General features: G+C 42.1%; 2 protein-coding genes across 4 annotated transcripts in view; both read right to left on the bottom strand.

The window, feature by feature from the left end:
- The window catches only part of LOC110527783 (guanine nucleotide-binding protein G(i) subunit alpha-2), a 165477-nt gene extending 152436 nt beyond the window's left edge, over nt 1-13041 (bottom strand). The window contains exon 1 of one of the 2 annotated variants that reach the window (XR_016497228.1): nt 12053-12994. Coding sequence is in view for 1 of the 2 variants with exons in the window: in XM_021609289.3 (XP_021464964.1) it covers nt 12053-12170 (118 nt within the window). In the remaining variant the exon portion in view is untranslated. Of the gene's footprint in view, nt 1-12052 lie in introns of both variants that reach the window. The other variant, XM_021609289.3, reaches the window with a different exon arrangement.
- A 1265-nt stretch (nt 13042-14306) lies between these two features.
- Nucleotides 14307-17073, bottom strand: part of LOC110527782 (sodium-coupled neutral amino acid transporter 3) — a 58229-nt gene continuing 55462 nt past the window's right edge. For both annotated transcript variants that reach the window (XM_021609288.3, XM_021609287.3), the window contains one exon: nt 14307-17069. In XM_021609288.3, the coding sequence (XP_021464963.2) occupies nt 16965-17069 (105 nt within the window). In that variant the 3' untranslated portion in view covers nt 14307-16964. The remainder of the gene's footprint in view (nt 17070-17073) is intronic.

Here is a 17073-nt window from a genome sequence, read left to right as displayed (position 1 = left end):
TTAAAACCTTTTTTGTAATAACATAGTATATGGGATTGATTTTAAGAAATTTGGCTTAATTAATTTGATTAATATTATGGTGTTTCTATTCAGAGAAAAACGAAACCCTCAGGGTTTCTATGCACTGTACGTGATGTCGGGAGTAGGCTACAGGATTGGAGGATTCTAAATGGTTTACCTTCATTAGACAACTTTGATACAATATTTCTGTAAATCAGTGATGTTTATTTCCATAATAATCCGTTATGAATCCATAACTAAATCAACATCTGCATTTTGAAATAGCATTTTTTTATCATTATTTTATTAATGAAATGTGTTATTAGGCTACTTTGCAGTCTACCATACATACTGTAGTAAACATGGGAAAGTGCCTAATTCCTTACATAAGGGAGAGCAGGCCATGTCTGTACTACAGAATGCAGGGCATGTGGGAGACCGGTGTTATGTAAATAAGGTATTTCTGTTTTTTATGTTTGATAAATGTGCAAAACTTTCTATAAAGCAGTGTAATTATTTATAATTACTTACAGTATATATTTATAAGCCCCCCGGCCATCCGCTCAAGGAAAAATCAGCCCACGGCTCAATATAATCGTGGCACCCTGGTCTACAGTGTCCAAGAGAAGAAGCATGCCTCTACATTGTTCTGTAATCGGAGAATCCTTTTACACTAGACTAGGCAACACTTACACAGGGCAATTCACCTTTCAATTCATCCTTTCTTGGAGCTTGGCCGTGAGGACAATAGAAGAGTGACATTGACACTTGGTCAAAATATTATATTTAATCTCCCTAAACACCTTTCCCTACCTCCAGATACCTGAGCAGGCACAGCATTTTAAAAACCTGTCATTCATCAGCTAGCTACTTAGTGTTTGTCACAGCTACCAACACCAGGAAGCCAAAATAAATGTGCTTACTGCCCATATATTACATAGCCACAATGTGTTACTAACCACAGAGAGGTATTCTGATACTTTTGTAAATACAGTGTATGTGGCCACCCCTTCAAATTCGTGGATTCGGCTCGTTCTGCCACACCCATTACTGGCAGGTGTATAAAATCGAGCGCACAGCCATGCAATCTCCATATACAAATATTAGCAGTAGAATGACTTTCAACATGGTACCGTCATAGGATGCCATCTTTCCTTTCCAGTCAGTTGGTAAAATGTCTTCCCTGCTAGAGCTGACCCAGTCAACTGTAAGTGCTGTTACTGTGAAGTGGAAATGTCTAGGAGCAACAACGGCTCGGCCGCGAAGTGGTAGGCCACACAAGCTCACATAACGGGACTGCTGAGTGCTGAAGTGTGTATCGTGTAAAAATTGGGTAAAAAAATTCAACATGAGACATGAGGTTTGGACCATTAGTTTTCTTAGAGAATTATCTGCAAGATAAGTTTTTGATTGGACACCCTAGCAGAAGCTTTTTGACTTCCACTGAGGATTTAAATTAAACATAGCCTTGCCTGTTGACTTTGACTAGACCAATGTCAAGCTGTTCAGATTCCATGCACTCCTTGTCCTGCGCTGAGAGTGGGTTGTTTGTCTGGGTAATCTATTTTTTGCCTCTTATCTGACTGTGTCCCTGTAGCACAGGCAATTACTGCTGCACAATACACAATGGGCAGAATTCCATCTGCAGAGAGCTTATTCAGTTCTTATCCACACTAGCTATCTTTGTTTCCTATCATGTCCCCCTGTAATCTGAAGGTGTTCAGCCTGGTGCTGACATATAACTTGTCTCTCTCTCTAGGCTCTATTTTAACAAACAACGGAATGGTAAATCTTAGCGCTGGCAGTAGGGTTATAGGTTGGAGAATTTTTCACAACTGAAATTAAGGGTGCAGTAGCTGGCCGTGGTGTGAAAGGGCTGGGTTTTGATGAATAAACAAATTGTGGGTGTGTCAAGGCTTGGCTCCTCACTGGCCAATCAGAACGTGCTCCATGGCTTAATATGTTGAGTATTTACTGAATTTTATGTATTGCTTTGTCATCAACTCCAATTCCAATGTAAGTCCATTATAGCCTAGTTCATTAAACAGCCTGCCCCATATTTGCTAAATATGTTAAACAGATTTGCAGTACACATTGTTCTAATTGCATTGCGTCAATATTGAAATACATTGCTAAACATTGGCCAAGATATAGGCTATGTTCTGACAGAAATGCTGTGTGCCTGAATGCAGAAACCCTCCATCTCGCCGCCTGAAAAAAGGGTCAAAGTTGAAAGACCGATAAAAAAACGGGAACGTCTGACTGTTTTGCTAGTCATGATATTTTAATAAAACATTGGTTATGGGTCTTTTGATAAACTAGGGCACCAGTGAGTGTTTCCTATACTGGACAACTTGTTACATCTGTTGATAAGTCACTGATAATAATCTGCCAATCTTTATCATGTCATTACATTAAGATATAAGGTCGGAATCATAGCTAAATTCAATCAAATTCACAACTTTTTAAAAACTACAGTATGTTTAACCCTTTATCATGTTAGGCTTCTTGATGGATTTGTCCAAAATCTTATAAAACGTTACTTTTCTGTCTGTGTATTTATCAAATGCTTCTAACAGAAAGAGTCACCTTACCTGATACTTAAAACCTAAATCGATACTGTCATTAACTTGGTTCTTCAATAATTATGCATAATACTGGACAAGCTTTTGGGTTCCAGCTGATTAATTACACCGTGATATTTTCACACATCATCATCTGTTCCAGGAAGGAATTTTCGGAATGACAGTCAAGTGACGAACAGCTGTTGTGAACAGCCCAAGTGCTGGGAAAAATGCGATTCCTATTAATTATTCTGGATATAATGACACAAAAATGACAGCCTAGTGGGCTTATTCACAATATGATCTGGTAATGAAATAACATGATAAATACACATTTAAACAATACAAGAGGCTTGAAGTAGCTTACTTGAACTTTTGAGCTCAGAAATTCAAGTACCGGAAAATATTAATTTTCACAATTTGGTGCGTGAAAAGTCCTTGTAATTATTGTAGCCAATTTATAAGTTTGCCTGCTCCCTTATCCCTTTTATCTGTGATAAAAAAATATTAATCTGTTTTTGTGAAAAATGTGGCCACTCATTTGTTTCCCGCCACTTCAATTGAAGGATGTTGCGGTAAACCACGTGTGCTTATTATGACGACATCTAATGTTGGCTTCAACTTGGCATTCCAAACAAATCCTTCCATTAAAAACCGATCACTTTCTCATGATAAAAACAGTGATGGTGACATTCAAAGGGTGAGATTAATGCTACTGCTATTAATATAGTTGGTTCAGAGTTTTAGTTTCCCGGGAAGCTCCCCAAAACGTAGTTCTTTCAACTTTGGCCCTTTTTTCAGGGGGTGAGATGGTGTGCAAATTGAGGATTTCTGTATTCAGGCACACAGTATTTCTGCCAGAACATTGGCCAAGATAAGGAAAGAGGTACTGTACAGCCAAGCTTTGTCAGCAGATGTTACAGTAACATCTTTACGCCCATCACAGGGCATAAGACTCCGCTGTTGTAAGGGATTTCCTCCTCTTCTTCCGAAGAGGAGAGGCGAGAAGGATCGGAGGACCAATATGCGGCGTGGTAAGTGTCCATGGTTCTTTTAATAAGAAATACAGACGGGAGACTCTGGCGGCTCATGACAGACGGGAGACTCTAGCAGCTCTGGACAGACAGGAACACCTGTAGGGAGGAGACAGAGAGACAGCCTGGTGCGTGGGGCTGCCACAGGACCCACCAGGCTGGGGTGACCCCCATGAGTCTTGGTGTTAGGAGGAGGCACCTGACGGACCGGGCTGTGGGGGAGCACTGGAGCTCTGGTGCGCAGCCTTGGCACCACTCCCCCAGGCTGGATAACTACTCTAGCCCGGACCGTCCAGAGTGCAGGCACAGGTTGATCTAGTGCCTACTACGCGCACCTCTCCTTTAGGCTCCACTCCCACATTTGCCCGGCACAAGTGGAGCGCAGGCATAGGACGCACTGCACCCTCCCAGCGCCCCGGAGACACAGCACGCAGAGCCGGCGCAGGATACCCTGGACCAAAACGCCGTACCGGCAACCAGAAACGCTGAGCAGGCACCATATGCCCTGGCTGGATGACCACACTCGCATGACACTCTCAGGGGGCTGCCCTATAGCGCACCGGGATATGGGCACGTACTGGCGACACTGTGCGCTTAACCGCATAACACGGTGCCTGACCAGTAACCCGCTGCTTATAATAAGCACGAGGAGTGAGCTCAGGTCTGCTACCTGGCTTAGCCCCACAACTCGTGTGCCACCCCCCCAAAATAATTTGGGGCTGCCTCTCGTACCTGTTGCGCTGCCGTGCTGCCTCCTCATATCGCCACCGCTCAGCTTTCGCTGCCTCCAGCTCTGCTTTGGGGCGGCGATATTCCCCAGCCTGTGCCCAGGGTCCTTCTCTGTTCAAAATCTCCTCCCATGTCCAGGAGTCCTGTGATGCTGACCGCTGTTGTTGCTGCTGCTGTCACCGCTGTCTGTTACCACGCCTCTTGGTCCTTGGTTGGTGGGTGTTTCTGTAAGGGATTTCCTCCTCTTCTTCCGAAGAGGAGAAGCGAGAAGGATCGGAGGACCAATATGCGGCGTGGTAAGTGTCCATGGTTCTTTTAATAAGAAAAACTTAACATGAACACAACTGAATACAAAAACAATAAACGTGAAACGAACGAAAACCGAACCAAAACAATACCGTGTGGTGAAAAAAACACAGACACGGAAACAAACACCCACAAACAAACAGTGAAACCCAGGCTACCTAAGTATGATTCTCAATCAGAGACAACTAATGACACCTGCCTCTGATTGAGAACCATACTAGGCCGAAACATAGAAATCCCAAAATCATAGAAAAACAAACATAGACTGCCCACCCCAACTCACGCCATGACCATACTAAATAATGACAAAACAAAGGAAATAAAGGTCAGAACGTGACAGCTGTGGGATATCACAGGACATATGACTCCAGTGTGGGACATCACAGGACGTAAGACTCCGCTGTGGGATATCACAGGACATACGACTCCAGTGTGGAACATCACAGGACGTAAGACTCCATTGTGGTTCCCTCTGCAAACCCGGAACCTATGCGACTCAGGACCCTGGGAAGTAATTTACAGTGGGGCAAAAAAGTATTTAGTCAGCCACCAATTGTGCAAGTTCTCCCACTTAAAAAGATGAGAGAGGCCTGTAATTTTCATCATAGGTACACTTCAACTATGACAGACAAAATGAGAAAATAAATCCAGAAAATCACATTGTAGGATTTTTTATGAATTTATTTGCAAATTATGGTGTAAAAATAAGTATTTGGTCACCTACAAACAAGCAAGATTTCTGGCTCTCACAGACCCCACATAGCCTTCTTTAAGAGGCTCCTCTGTCCTCCACTCGTTACCTGTATTAATAGCACCTGTTTGAACTTTTTATCAGTATAAAAGACACCTGTCCACAACCTCAAACAGTCACACTCCAAACTCCATTATGGCCAAGACCAAGGAGCTGTCAAAGGACACCAGAAACAAAATTGTAGACCTGCACCAGGCTGGGAAGACTGAATCTGCAATAGGTAAGCAGCTTGGTTTGAAGAAATCAACTGTGGGAGCAAGTATTAGGAAATGGAAGACATACAAGACCACTGATAATCTCCCTCGATCTGGGGCTCCACGCAAGATCTCACCCCGTGGGTTCAAAATGATCACAAGAACGGTGAGCAAAAATTCCAGAACCACACGGGGGGACCTAGTGAATGATCTGCAGAGAGCTGGGACCAAAGTGACAAAGCCTACCATCAGTAACACACTACACCGCCAGGGACTCAAATCCTGCAGTGCCAGACGTGTCCCCCTGCTTAAGCCAGTACATGTCCAGGCCCGTCTGAAGTTTGCTAGAGAGCATTTGGATGATCCAGAAAAAGATTGGGAGAATGTCATATGGTCAGATGAAACCAAAATATAACTTTTTGGTAAAAACTCAACTCGTCGTGTTTGGAGGACAAAGAATGCTGAGTTGCATCCAAAGAACACCATTCCTACTGTGAAGCATGGGGGTGGAAACATCATGCTTTGGGGCTGTTTTTCTGCAAAGGGACCAGGACGACTGATCTGTGTAAAGGAAAGAATGAATGGGGCCATGTATCGTGAGATTTTGAGTGAAAACCTCCTTCCATCAGCAACGGCATTGAAGATGAAACGTGGCTGGTCTTTCAGCATGACAATGATCCCAAACACACCGCCCGGGCAACGAAGGAGTGGCTTCGTAAGAAGCATTTCAAGGTCCTGGAGTGGCCTAGCCAGTCTCCAGATCTCAACCCCATAGAAAATCTTTGGAGGGAGTTCAAAGTCCGTGTTGCCCAGCAACAGCCCCAAAACATCACTGCTCTAGAGTAGATCTGCATGGAGGAATGGGCCAAAATACCAGCAACAGTGTGTGAAAACCTTGTGAAGACTTACAGAAAACGTTTGACCTCTGTCATTGCCAACAAAGGGTATATAACAAAGTATTGAGATAATATATATATAATAAATTGATGATACTTTTGTTATTGACCAAATAATTATTTTCCACCACAATTTGCAAATAAATTCATAAAAAATCCTAGAATGTGATTTTCTGGATTTTCTTTTCTCATTTTGTCTGTCATAGTTGAAGTGTACCTATGATGAAAATAACAGACCTCTTTCATCTTTTTAAGTGGGAGAACTTGCACAATTAGTGGCTGACTAAATACTTTTTTGCCCCACTGTACTCCATATTTCCTTTGGCTTTGTTTTGAGCACCTTGAAGGGTTCCAATGTAGATCATCATGCAAATAGGCATGTTCAGCAGAAGTGAAAACATTGGGTGTTTTTGTTTACAGCACTGTGATTGGTAGGAATGTGTGGTATCGTCGATACAGTACTTTGTTTTGTTGAGTCTCCTGCAAAATACTCAATCTCCACAAGTTAGCGTGCTGTTGTTCTTCCAGCACTGCAGTTGAAAGGAGTGAGTCATCTTGTGGTGTACCAACAAAATGGAGTCGTGGTCAGCTTTTCCGAAAGGAGAGCGGGGGAGACGTCGCGGAAGTTAGAGGAAGCACTGTGCGCCTGGCGACCTGGTTAGCGTGCACTGCGCCCGGCCCGCCATAGGAGTCGCTAGTGTGCGATGAGACAAGGATATCCTTACCGGCCAAACCCTCTCTAAACTGGACAACGCTAGGCCAATTGTGCGTCGCCCCACGGACCTCCCGGTCGCTTTGTTTCCTGCGCAGGCTGTACCCACATCATCAGTCCAAAGTTGTGGCAAAAGGGCTTAAGGACAACAAAGTCAAGGTATTGGAGTGGCCATCACAAAGCCCTGATTTCAATCCTATAGAAAGTGTGTGGGCAAAACTGAAAAATCAGTTACAAGAGCTCTGTCAGGAGGAATGGGCCACAATTCAACCAACTTATTGTGGGAGGTTTGTGGAAGGCTACCCGAAACATATGAGGGGCTGAGTCACTGGCTTACTGGGGCTCTCTCATGCCGTCCCTGGAGGGGGTGCGTCACCTGAGTGGGTTGATTCACTGATGTGGTCATCCTGTCTGGGTTGCCCCCCCCCCCCCCGGCCTTGTCTCAGGATGGTTGATGGTTGAAGTTATCCCTCTAGTGGTGTGGGGGCTGTGCTCTGGCAAAGTGGGTGGGGTTATATCCTTGCTGTTTGGCCCTGTCCGGGGGTGTCATCGGATGGGGCCACAGTGTCTCCTGACCCCTCCTGTCTCAGCCTCCAGTATTTATGCTGCAGTAGTTTATGTGTCGGGGGGCTAGGGTCAGTTTGTTATATCTGGAGTACTTCTCCTGTCCTATTCGGTGTCCTGTGTGAATCTAAGTGTGCGTTCTCTAATTCTCTCCTTCTCTCTTTCTTTCTCTCTCTCGGAGGACATGAGCCCTAGGACCATGCCCCAGGACTACCTGACATGATGACTCCTTGCTGTCCCCAGTCCACCTGGCCGTGCTGCTGCTGCTCCAGTTTCAACTGACCTGAGCCCTAGGACCATGCCCCAGGAATACCTGACATGATGACTCCTTGCTGTCCCCAGTCCACCTGACCGTGCTGCTGCTCCAGTTTCAACTGTTCTGCCTTATTATTATTCAACCACGCTGGTCATTTATGAACATTTGAATATCTTGGCCATGTTCTGTTATAATCTCCACCCGGCACAGCCAGAAGAGGACTGGCCACCCCACATAGCCTGGTTCCTCTCTAGGTTTCTTCCTAGGTTTTGGCCTTTCTAGGGAGTTTTTCCTAGCCACCGTGCTTCCACACCTGCATTGCTTGCTGTTTGGGGTTTTAGGCTGGGTTTCTGTAAAGCACTTTGAGATATCAGCTGATGTACGAAGGGCTATATAAATAAATTTGATTTGATTTGATATGACCCAAGTTCAACCATTTAAAGGCAATGCTACCAAATACTAATTGAGTGTATGTAAACTTCAGACCCATGTGATGAAAGAAATAAAAGTTGAAAGAAATCATTCTCTCTTCTATTATTCTGACATTTCACATTCTTAAAATAAAGTGGTGATCCTAACTGACCTAAAACATGGAATTTTTACTCAGATTAAATGTCAGGAATTGTGAATAATTGAGTTTAAATGTATTTGGCTAAGGTGTATGTAAACCTCCGACTTAAACTGTACATGAGGTGAAAAAGGTCGCAAAAAAAAGGGATGCACAGTTTCTTGCCTTACTGCAAACATGCTGGGCGTCATTCACAAGTGATAGTTTAATATTGTCACCCATCAGATTGTTCTTGATTTAATATTTTCTTTACATATACAATATATACAGTACCTATGGAAAGTATTCAGACCCCTTGACTTTTTCCACATTTTGTTACGTTACAGCCTTATTCTAAAATGTTTATTTTTTATTTTTATGTACCCATCAATCTACATGCAATACCCCATAATGACAAAGCAAAAACAGGTTTTTATACATTTTTGCTAAATTATAAAAAATAAAAAATAAAATATCACATTTACATTAGTATTCAGACCTTTAACTCAGTACTTTGTTGAAGCACCTTTAGCAGCTATTACAGCATTGACTCTTCTTGGATATGATGCTACAAGCTTGGCACACCTGTATTTGGGGAGTTTCTCCCATTTTTCTCTGCAGATATTCTCAAGCTCTGTCAGGTTGGAAAGGGAGCGTTGCTGCACAGCTATTTTCAGGTCTCTCCAGAGATGTTCGATTGGGTTCAAGTCCGGGCTCTGGCTGGGCCACTCAAGGACATTCAGAGACTTGTCCCGAAGCCACTCCTGTGTTGTCTTGGCTGTGTGCTTAGGGTCGTTGTACTGTTGGAAGCTGAAACTTCACCCCAGTCTGAGGCCAAGATTGCTCTGGAGCAGGTTTTCATCAAGGATCTCTCTGTACTTTGCTCCATTCATATTTGCCTCGGTCCTGACTAGTCTCCCAGTCCCTGTTGCTGAAAAACATCCCCACAGCATGATACTGCTACCACCACTTGCTTCACCGTAGTGATGGAACCAGATTTCCTTCATTTCCTTTGCTTGGCATTCAGGCCAAAGAGTTAAATCTTGGTTTAATCAGACCAGAGAGTCTTGTTTCTCATGGTCTGAGAGTCTTTAGGTGCCTGTTGGCAAACTCCAAGTGGGCTGTCATGTGCCTTTTACTGAGGAGTTGCTTCCGTCTGGCCACTCTACCATAAAAGCCTGATTGGTGGAGTGCTGCAGAGATGGCTGTCCTTCTGGAAGGTTCTCCTATCTAGCCAGCTCTAGGAAGAGCCTTGGTGGTTCCAAACTTCTTCCATTTAAGAATAATGGATGCCACTGTATTCTTGGGGACCTTCAATGCTGCAGAAATGTTTTGGTACCCTTCCCCAGAATTGTGCATTTACACAATCCTGTCTCGGAGTTCTATAGACAATTCCTTCGACCTCATGGCTTGATTTTTGCTCTGACATACACTGTCAATTGTGAGACCTTATAGGTCAGGTGTGTGCCTTTCCACGGGTGTGTGCCTTTAAAAAACCATGTCCAATCAATTGAATGTACCACAGGTGGACTCCAATCAAGTTGTAGAAGTATCTCAAGGATTATAAATGGAAACAGGATGCACCTGAGCTCAATTTCCAGTCTCATGGCAAAGGGTATGAATACTTATCTAAATAAGGTATTTCTGTTTTTATTTTGAATAAATTTGCTAAACTTTCTAAAAACATGTTTTCGCTTTGTCATAGTGGGGTATTGTGTGTAGATTGATGAGGGGGGAAACTATTTTGTTTGGGGTAAGTTTCTCAAAAACAAGTGAAATCTGAAAAAGAAGTGTCTGGACCTTTCTATAACATGCCATTTACATCAGAAATAGAGATTTGGCTGTAAAAAAAAGAAATATTTCCCATTAAGCTACCCCAGTAACCCCTTAACTTTGCTTTGAAAAAGAAGGCCTTTCAACACAAATGTTTTGAAACATTTGATTGATTGGAATACTTGATTGGTTAGAAATGCAGCCTTCTGCTTCTCCTGTAGACTGTATGGAAGACAACACAGAAGAAACAGTAAGGACACATTGATCAGCACCAGGTACACAAATTAGAAGAGAGCTCTGAACTCATTCTGTGACCATGAGAAAAACGCTATGCGCTAAGCTACTAGGGTGTCTTGGAAGAGATTTAGTAGTAGTGTAGGGCCTTGGAGACATTGTAGAGCAACTGCAACCTGAGATTCAGGAGAGGCGGGAGTACCTTGATTTCTTCATGGCAGTCACTGCATTTTTAGGTTAACAACAAATTTTTCAGGTGAGGTGAAAAAGACTGAAATTACTATAAATTTTGTTTTATACGTTTGCAATTTTTACACCCAGGACAGGATGAGAGAGGATGTTAGACAAATGATACAGCAACATAGAAGACTAAGAGACAGCAACAGAAGAGGGCAGACAAGAAAGACAGCAACAGACGACACAGAGAAAGTGATGGAGAGAGACAGAGGCGGGGTGAGCACAGAGTAGACTGTATCACTTAATGCCGCTCTATGGATTCTAATTACTGCATGGTGTGTGTTTTGTGTCCGTATGTGAGGGAGAGTGTGAGGACATTCTGTGGGATTCTTTAATCAGTTTGGTCTCTAAAAGACAGGTCAGAGTCTGTTTTAAGTTGTTGAGTAGTATGAAGGTTTTTGGCAATACATTTTAGATGCATTGAATGTGCTCCAGAGTATAGAGAGAGACCCACAATAGCTACTGTAATTTATTAGTGGCAGTGTATGCTGTGGTAGGTGGGAAGGTGCAAGTTTGCAAGTTACCTGAAAAAATATCGAATCTCTCAATGTTTTAACCTCTCAATCTCTTTTAATCTTTAGCTATTGAAATTCCTTTTTTTTTGCCAGGGGAGGATGCCCCCGGAGGCCCCTACTGGCTTTGGGTTAAGCCCTCAATGTCTTAAAATCCTAGCAACTACCCTGCTGTCAATCTGTAAAATTCCTGACAAATCCCTGTCAAAATCACTCTCCAGCATACATACTGGTTGTGTAATAAAGCTGTTCTGAACATAATATTGATTGACTTGATGACTCATCCATGTTAATTTTTACCTAAGCAGAGGCATGGTAGAATTCAGAACCACATTGATGAATGAATGGACTTGATTGAAATATCTGCTTGATCGAAAGCTCTATTGCACTAGGATAATTGCTTTTGGTTCCCTGCTACACGAATTATGTTATTTATGCAGCGTTGGCAGAGAAAGCTCAGCATCAGAAGACAGTCGACCACACAGCAGTTTACGTAAATAAAAAAAATGTGCGCGCTGCTGATTAACACCCTACCCGTGGCAAGAGACCAGGTGGTGATGGATTTGCGATGCTTGTTTGGTGTAATTACAATTAAACCCATTACGCTACCACATATCAAAATTGCGGGAAATTCTAATAAAGAGTTTGAAGCACTCAGCCTAGAAACAGAGCTCAACAAGGAACGCACTGGCTATCCGTCCATCCGGACAAACAAAGGATTAAGAATAAACGGCAACCCTTACCTAGTAAGAGCAGTTTTACCTCCCTTGCTGCCTTCTCTCCATCCTCGCGGAGATTTTTATCAATCATCTTTGATCTCTCCACAGCAGCTTTGTCTTCTGCACTTAATGTACAACCCATGTTTCCAAAAGCACGCGCGCACTGACGGCCGGCGCAAGGATTCTTGAACGATTTCGTCTTGACTTCTGTTTGATATGCCTACACAAGAGAAACGGTTATCCAAAATACTTGTCGGCCCGTTCAAGAGACGTGATTGTGCGAATTTGCTATACTAAATAGAGGATGTCTAGTTTTATGGCACGCATAAAATGTCCAGAAAAAAGTCAGTCCTCGGCTGCGTTATTCTGAGTGATGTAAACTAACGTTCCATCAATATATCCTGTCCGTCGCAGAGCAATCTTCTTGGAGGTCAAAGAATGCCGCAGAAAGTTGCAGTCAAATCTCGAGTGGCTACGCGAATTGGTTATGTAGTGTTGACCGTTTATAATCAATATGATCAATTCTGACAGCCTCACCGATTCAGTCAATATTATTCCTCGTTCCTACGTTTCTTCCGACCAAGTGAAGGTAAGGTGGAATCCAATCACATGGACGAGCGACTGCGCTCCCAGACTCACCCGCGCAGTCAAGTAAACATAGCTATCCAGTGGAAATCTGGAGAAACTGCTGGTGCACTTCAGCTGCCAACAAGCCGCCTGCTTTCTAAGGGGATTTGTTGGCACCCTTTCTGCTCCCAGTTGATATGTGACGTCGTAGATCTTTCACAATTGTTATTGTCTAACCACCCGTTGTGAAGTTTTCTGTAGAAATGCAATAGGCCTACTGTATTTAAATGTCCAACGCATCTGTTTGTATCTCAATATCAAATCATTTCTGGGTTGTTTTAATTGAAAATTGTCGAAAATAAACCAAAACAGCTTCTTCGAAGGGGCAATTTATCAAGCAAGAATTTAGCAAGGACTGTCTGGGTGTGGTCTGACTGGGGAAGGGCGAACTGAAAAATAGCTGTTTTTGGTCGGAGAGGTTTAGAACACATTATTTTTGGTCTATTAACTAATGTATTAACCAAATGACTGTTTAACAGGCCTGGTTATCTAGGAATCCAGATTTTTCTCTCTCCAGATAACTAAGAAATGTGTGCATATATGTAAATGAACATGGGATGTGATGACAATAAAACGTGTGCACTAGCTATAGACTGCACTAAAAATAGACATCTCACTTTACATTAAGTGGCCTACAATTGTATTGTAGGCTAGTTACATAGGCGTTATAGAGTGTAATACAGTGCAGGCTAATATATAGGCTAATGGGTACATTGATGGATTTTGACAGTGTTATAAGATACGTGTAATAACACAAACAACATTTTAAACTGATGGATGTATTCTTCTTGTTTTTTTTTGGTATCCAAACTATTCACATATGATTTCATATTCAAAAGCCTATTCATGAACATGCATTTTATAACATCACTAACTACTTAACAAGATAACACCCTTTCATACTGCCATCAGCTAAGAAATGCTCTGTTGAAGGGACCCTCAAGCTGATTTTAGTCTGTTTCATGTGGGCCTACAGGGAACAGTTTGTCCTCTCCAAAATTGTGTCGTTTTTAATAGTGATTAAAGAAGATTTATGTTTCATATGAATGACTACAGTGTCTGAAATGTTTGGATGGTGTTAGGGGGTTTATTTGAGCCGAAAATACAGCATATGACCTCCCAAGGAGCTTCAATTGCCCATTCATCTGAGAATAGTAGCAGGAGTTGAAAATGTATTAGATTTACACTGAACATGGCACTCAAAAGGGAGCATGTTATTTTCTGTACTTGCTCTACTGAAGCATCCGAGAAGACACATTCTCATAGCACAGTGCACAAGACTACATTATGGAGTGGTTTGTAGTGCCCTCAAGTGTTGGAAATTAGTAACAATTCTCTTGACATGAAGGGAAAATCGGACCTAACTGGAATCTGCCCAGAAAATGCCCCCTAGTTGTCCCATAAACATTTGAGTTGATATTACCTGTACAGGTTAAGCAAGGATTATCAGTAATGATCTAGGCCAAGTTCAGCTGTGCAGTAGTTCCTCTGGTCTGCCATGCTGGTCAAGGCAATGCTGAACTTCCGCTAGATTATTATGCCCCTGTCCTTGCCTAACCTGTACAGGTCCATGGATCATGGAGCAGGAACACTTAAGAGTAGCTATAGTAGACGGGGGGCAAACAAACAAAGGACATAAGTGACACAGGTGTAAAAACTTCTACAATTGTTTTTTAATTGTCAGACTAAAACTGTCCCAGCTATTTACACTATACAAGCTAGATATGCATCAAGAATATAAAGGGTTTACATTTATATACATTATTTATATAAGCCGCTTTATAAGCCCAAAATTCATATATAACTTGTTATTCACTCAGTCCTTTAATTTCCTTAGAAATAAATTGCAAAGGTAAAACAAGAGCTACAACAACAGGTTAACTGGCTGGCATAGTTTGGGTATAAGAGAAAGAGGCAAAATGTTGAGAATGTCGCCTCTGACATTATAATAGGGGTAGCAAAGCTCTAAAGTTGAAGAGCAAGGCCTCTCAGAGAGAAACAGTTAGGTAGTAGCTAGATATGTAGACACAATCCCAGACAGAAGAGGCCTAATCCCAGTCTATGGCAAACTGTTGCCTCCTTGACTGGTCTTGACCAGGCATTCATTTTTACCACAACCACTGCCTCAGCAAGACCAGGAGAAATATAGGGTTGAGTCAGATACATGCAATAACCTTTTAGCCGTTGATGAGTAAAAGAAACAGCTCAATAACATTCTATTGATTACAAATTACAAATCAATTAATGTACACAAGAGAAAGCAACACCGGCTACAGTGTTTTAGAATAAAATAAGAAAGGAACAATCGTCTTACATACATTACGTAGGACTTGCCAGGATATATTGGTAACAATGTTATTACAATGCTATTTATGTTTTTTGAGAGATACGACGTCACAGTGTTGAATGTTGCACTACACAATTGAGAAGCCTTAAGAAGGGGCATTGGGCTATCGAATCAAACTAAATCTAACAATCACAATTCACTTAATTGTCAAACTGTACTTGATCACAAGAGCTCACTGTTAGAGACCAGATACGTTTTGGAAATAGAGCCCAAACATCAACGTATTATGGATTGAATATCACAGTAGTTACGGTAAATTAATGAATTAAATCAGCCAATCACCAGACAGACTGGACAGGTGACACATCAGCTTTCCTTCACTAAAACTTCCAACCACAAGATCAATCACAAAACAAGTGGAAAAGAGATATTAAAATACAATATAGAGTAGTTCAACAACATGGACGGACCGTATGTCACAACTAACACATAACTAAAACACGTTTCCTACATATTTTGTCATGCCAAAAACAGTAAGCTTAACCATTCGTAGTAACTGAAAGGGTTCACCTGAACTGTACTGAATTTAAACGAGGGTTTACAAATGAATTGTAGAAATATAAGTATGAGTGAAATATGTGCTATTAGTGTTAAAAAGGCTAGTTTAAGTTGTTGATCTTAATTTAAAACACAATTGATCATAAAAATCAGTCAATTCTGTATCTAGGATGTCAGTTGATCATCTAACTAACATGAATGTAAAAGGCTCTATATGTTTTTTCTTCTTAATCAGCTCAGTGCCCTATAGCTCACCTCCTACACATTCAACTGTCATCAAAACCCTCCAATATGCAAAATCATCGAATATAGACTGCGCATACCATCTATAAGGTCTATCAAGATACCTGATCATATAGTTAAATACTTTGTTCTGAGGTCCATTAGCTCACTTGTGAAATTTAAAAAAAACATGGATATAGCTAGTTAAATAAATATACATTACTGTTTCAACGAAAAGGCTATGTGTGTGGTTGGTTGAACGCCACGCCTCCATTATCTGAGTGTACTGTATGTACCAGGGATGCAGCAAGAGTTAAACACCATAATGCATCATGGGACTAAGCCCAACAACCACAAACCACATTCAACCTTAGCTTTGGCACATAAAACAGCTCAGGCTAAATGCACTCTTGTGAGAAAACATATACTGTATCTTTGTGTGCTCGTGCCAATAGAATATTAGGAAACGCCTACTACCCTTTGATGGTTAAGTTGAGTGCTACTGGCACAAAGTGATAGACAGGATACAAAGACAGCCACAGACTCTTTGTTTTACAGCACTCACCTAATCTATAGATGTAGCTATTTCTTCTATTGACAAAATGTCAGATTTTCTCATACAAAGATGCCAAATGACATGTAATGTATAGAACATGTGCTTTCCTTTCCTTCCTTTACATAGCGATTCAACCATATCTCCATCTGTGCTTCTTCTGTACAGTACTAGCTGCAGTTGACATGAATTAAGGCGTCGGAGGGAAAGAAACAGGCAGATGGAAAATAGATAAATAAGGATGGGAGGATGGATGAAGGGAGGGAGGGGGGAAAGGAAGGGAAGCCATCATGAGTTTCTTCAGGATTTTCCATTATGGATTGACTAGGATGCACTATCCCACTCATAAATAATACACATGATAATGATTTAAAAAAATACCAAAAAAGCCCTCCTCTGTGCAGGTCTACATACTGCATTACTGTAGTACAGACTGTTTTTTCGGAGTCTTTAGTCTCAAGAAGACTGAAATGCTCAGTATGGTTTTGCCCAGCAAGTTGATTCTGTCTTCCCCTCCCTACCCCAATCATCTTTGTCCCTTAACCTCTAACCTTTGCTCTACCACAGAGGGGATAGTGCATCAATTACATGAAACAGTTCTAAAAAACACACACACACTCCTAGGCATCCCCTCAAAGCCCCTGCCAGCCCCTTGCCGACCCCGGCCTGCTCAGTGCAGAGGGCAGCCTCTAGTGGCCACCGCCAGAGTTGCTGCTCCCCGTTGTCCAATCAATGATGATGAAGCTCAAACTCATGATCATGAAGGCGACCCCCAGACCAGCGAAACAGGCGGCCTGG

Source organism: Oncorhynchus mykiss, chromosome 7 (genome assembly GCF_057628025.1).
Source record: "Oncorhynchus mykiss isolate SJ-2025 chromosome 7, ASM5762802v1, whole genome shotgun sequence".
NCBI classification, from domain to species: domain Eukaryota; kingdom Metazoa; phylum Chordata; class Actinopteri; order Salmoniformes; family Salmonidae; genus Oncorhynchus; species Oncorhynchus mykiss.
Note: the sequence above shows the minus strand (reverse complement) of the source record. Positions and strands in the feature narration are given on the sequence as shown.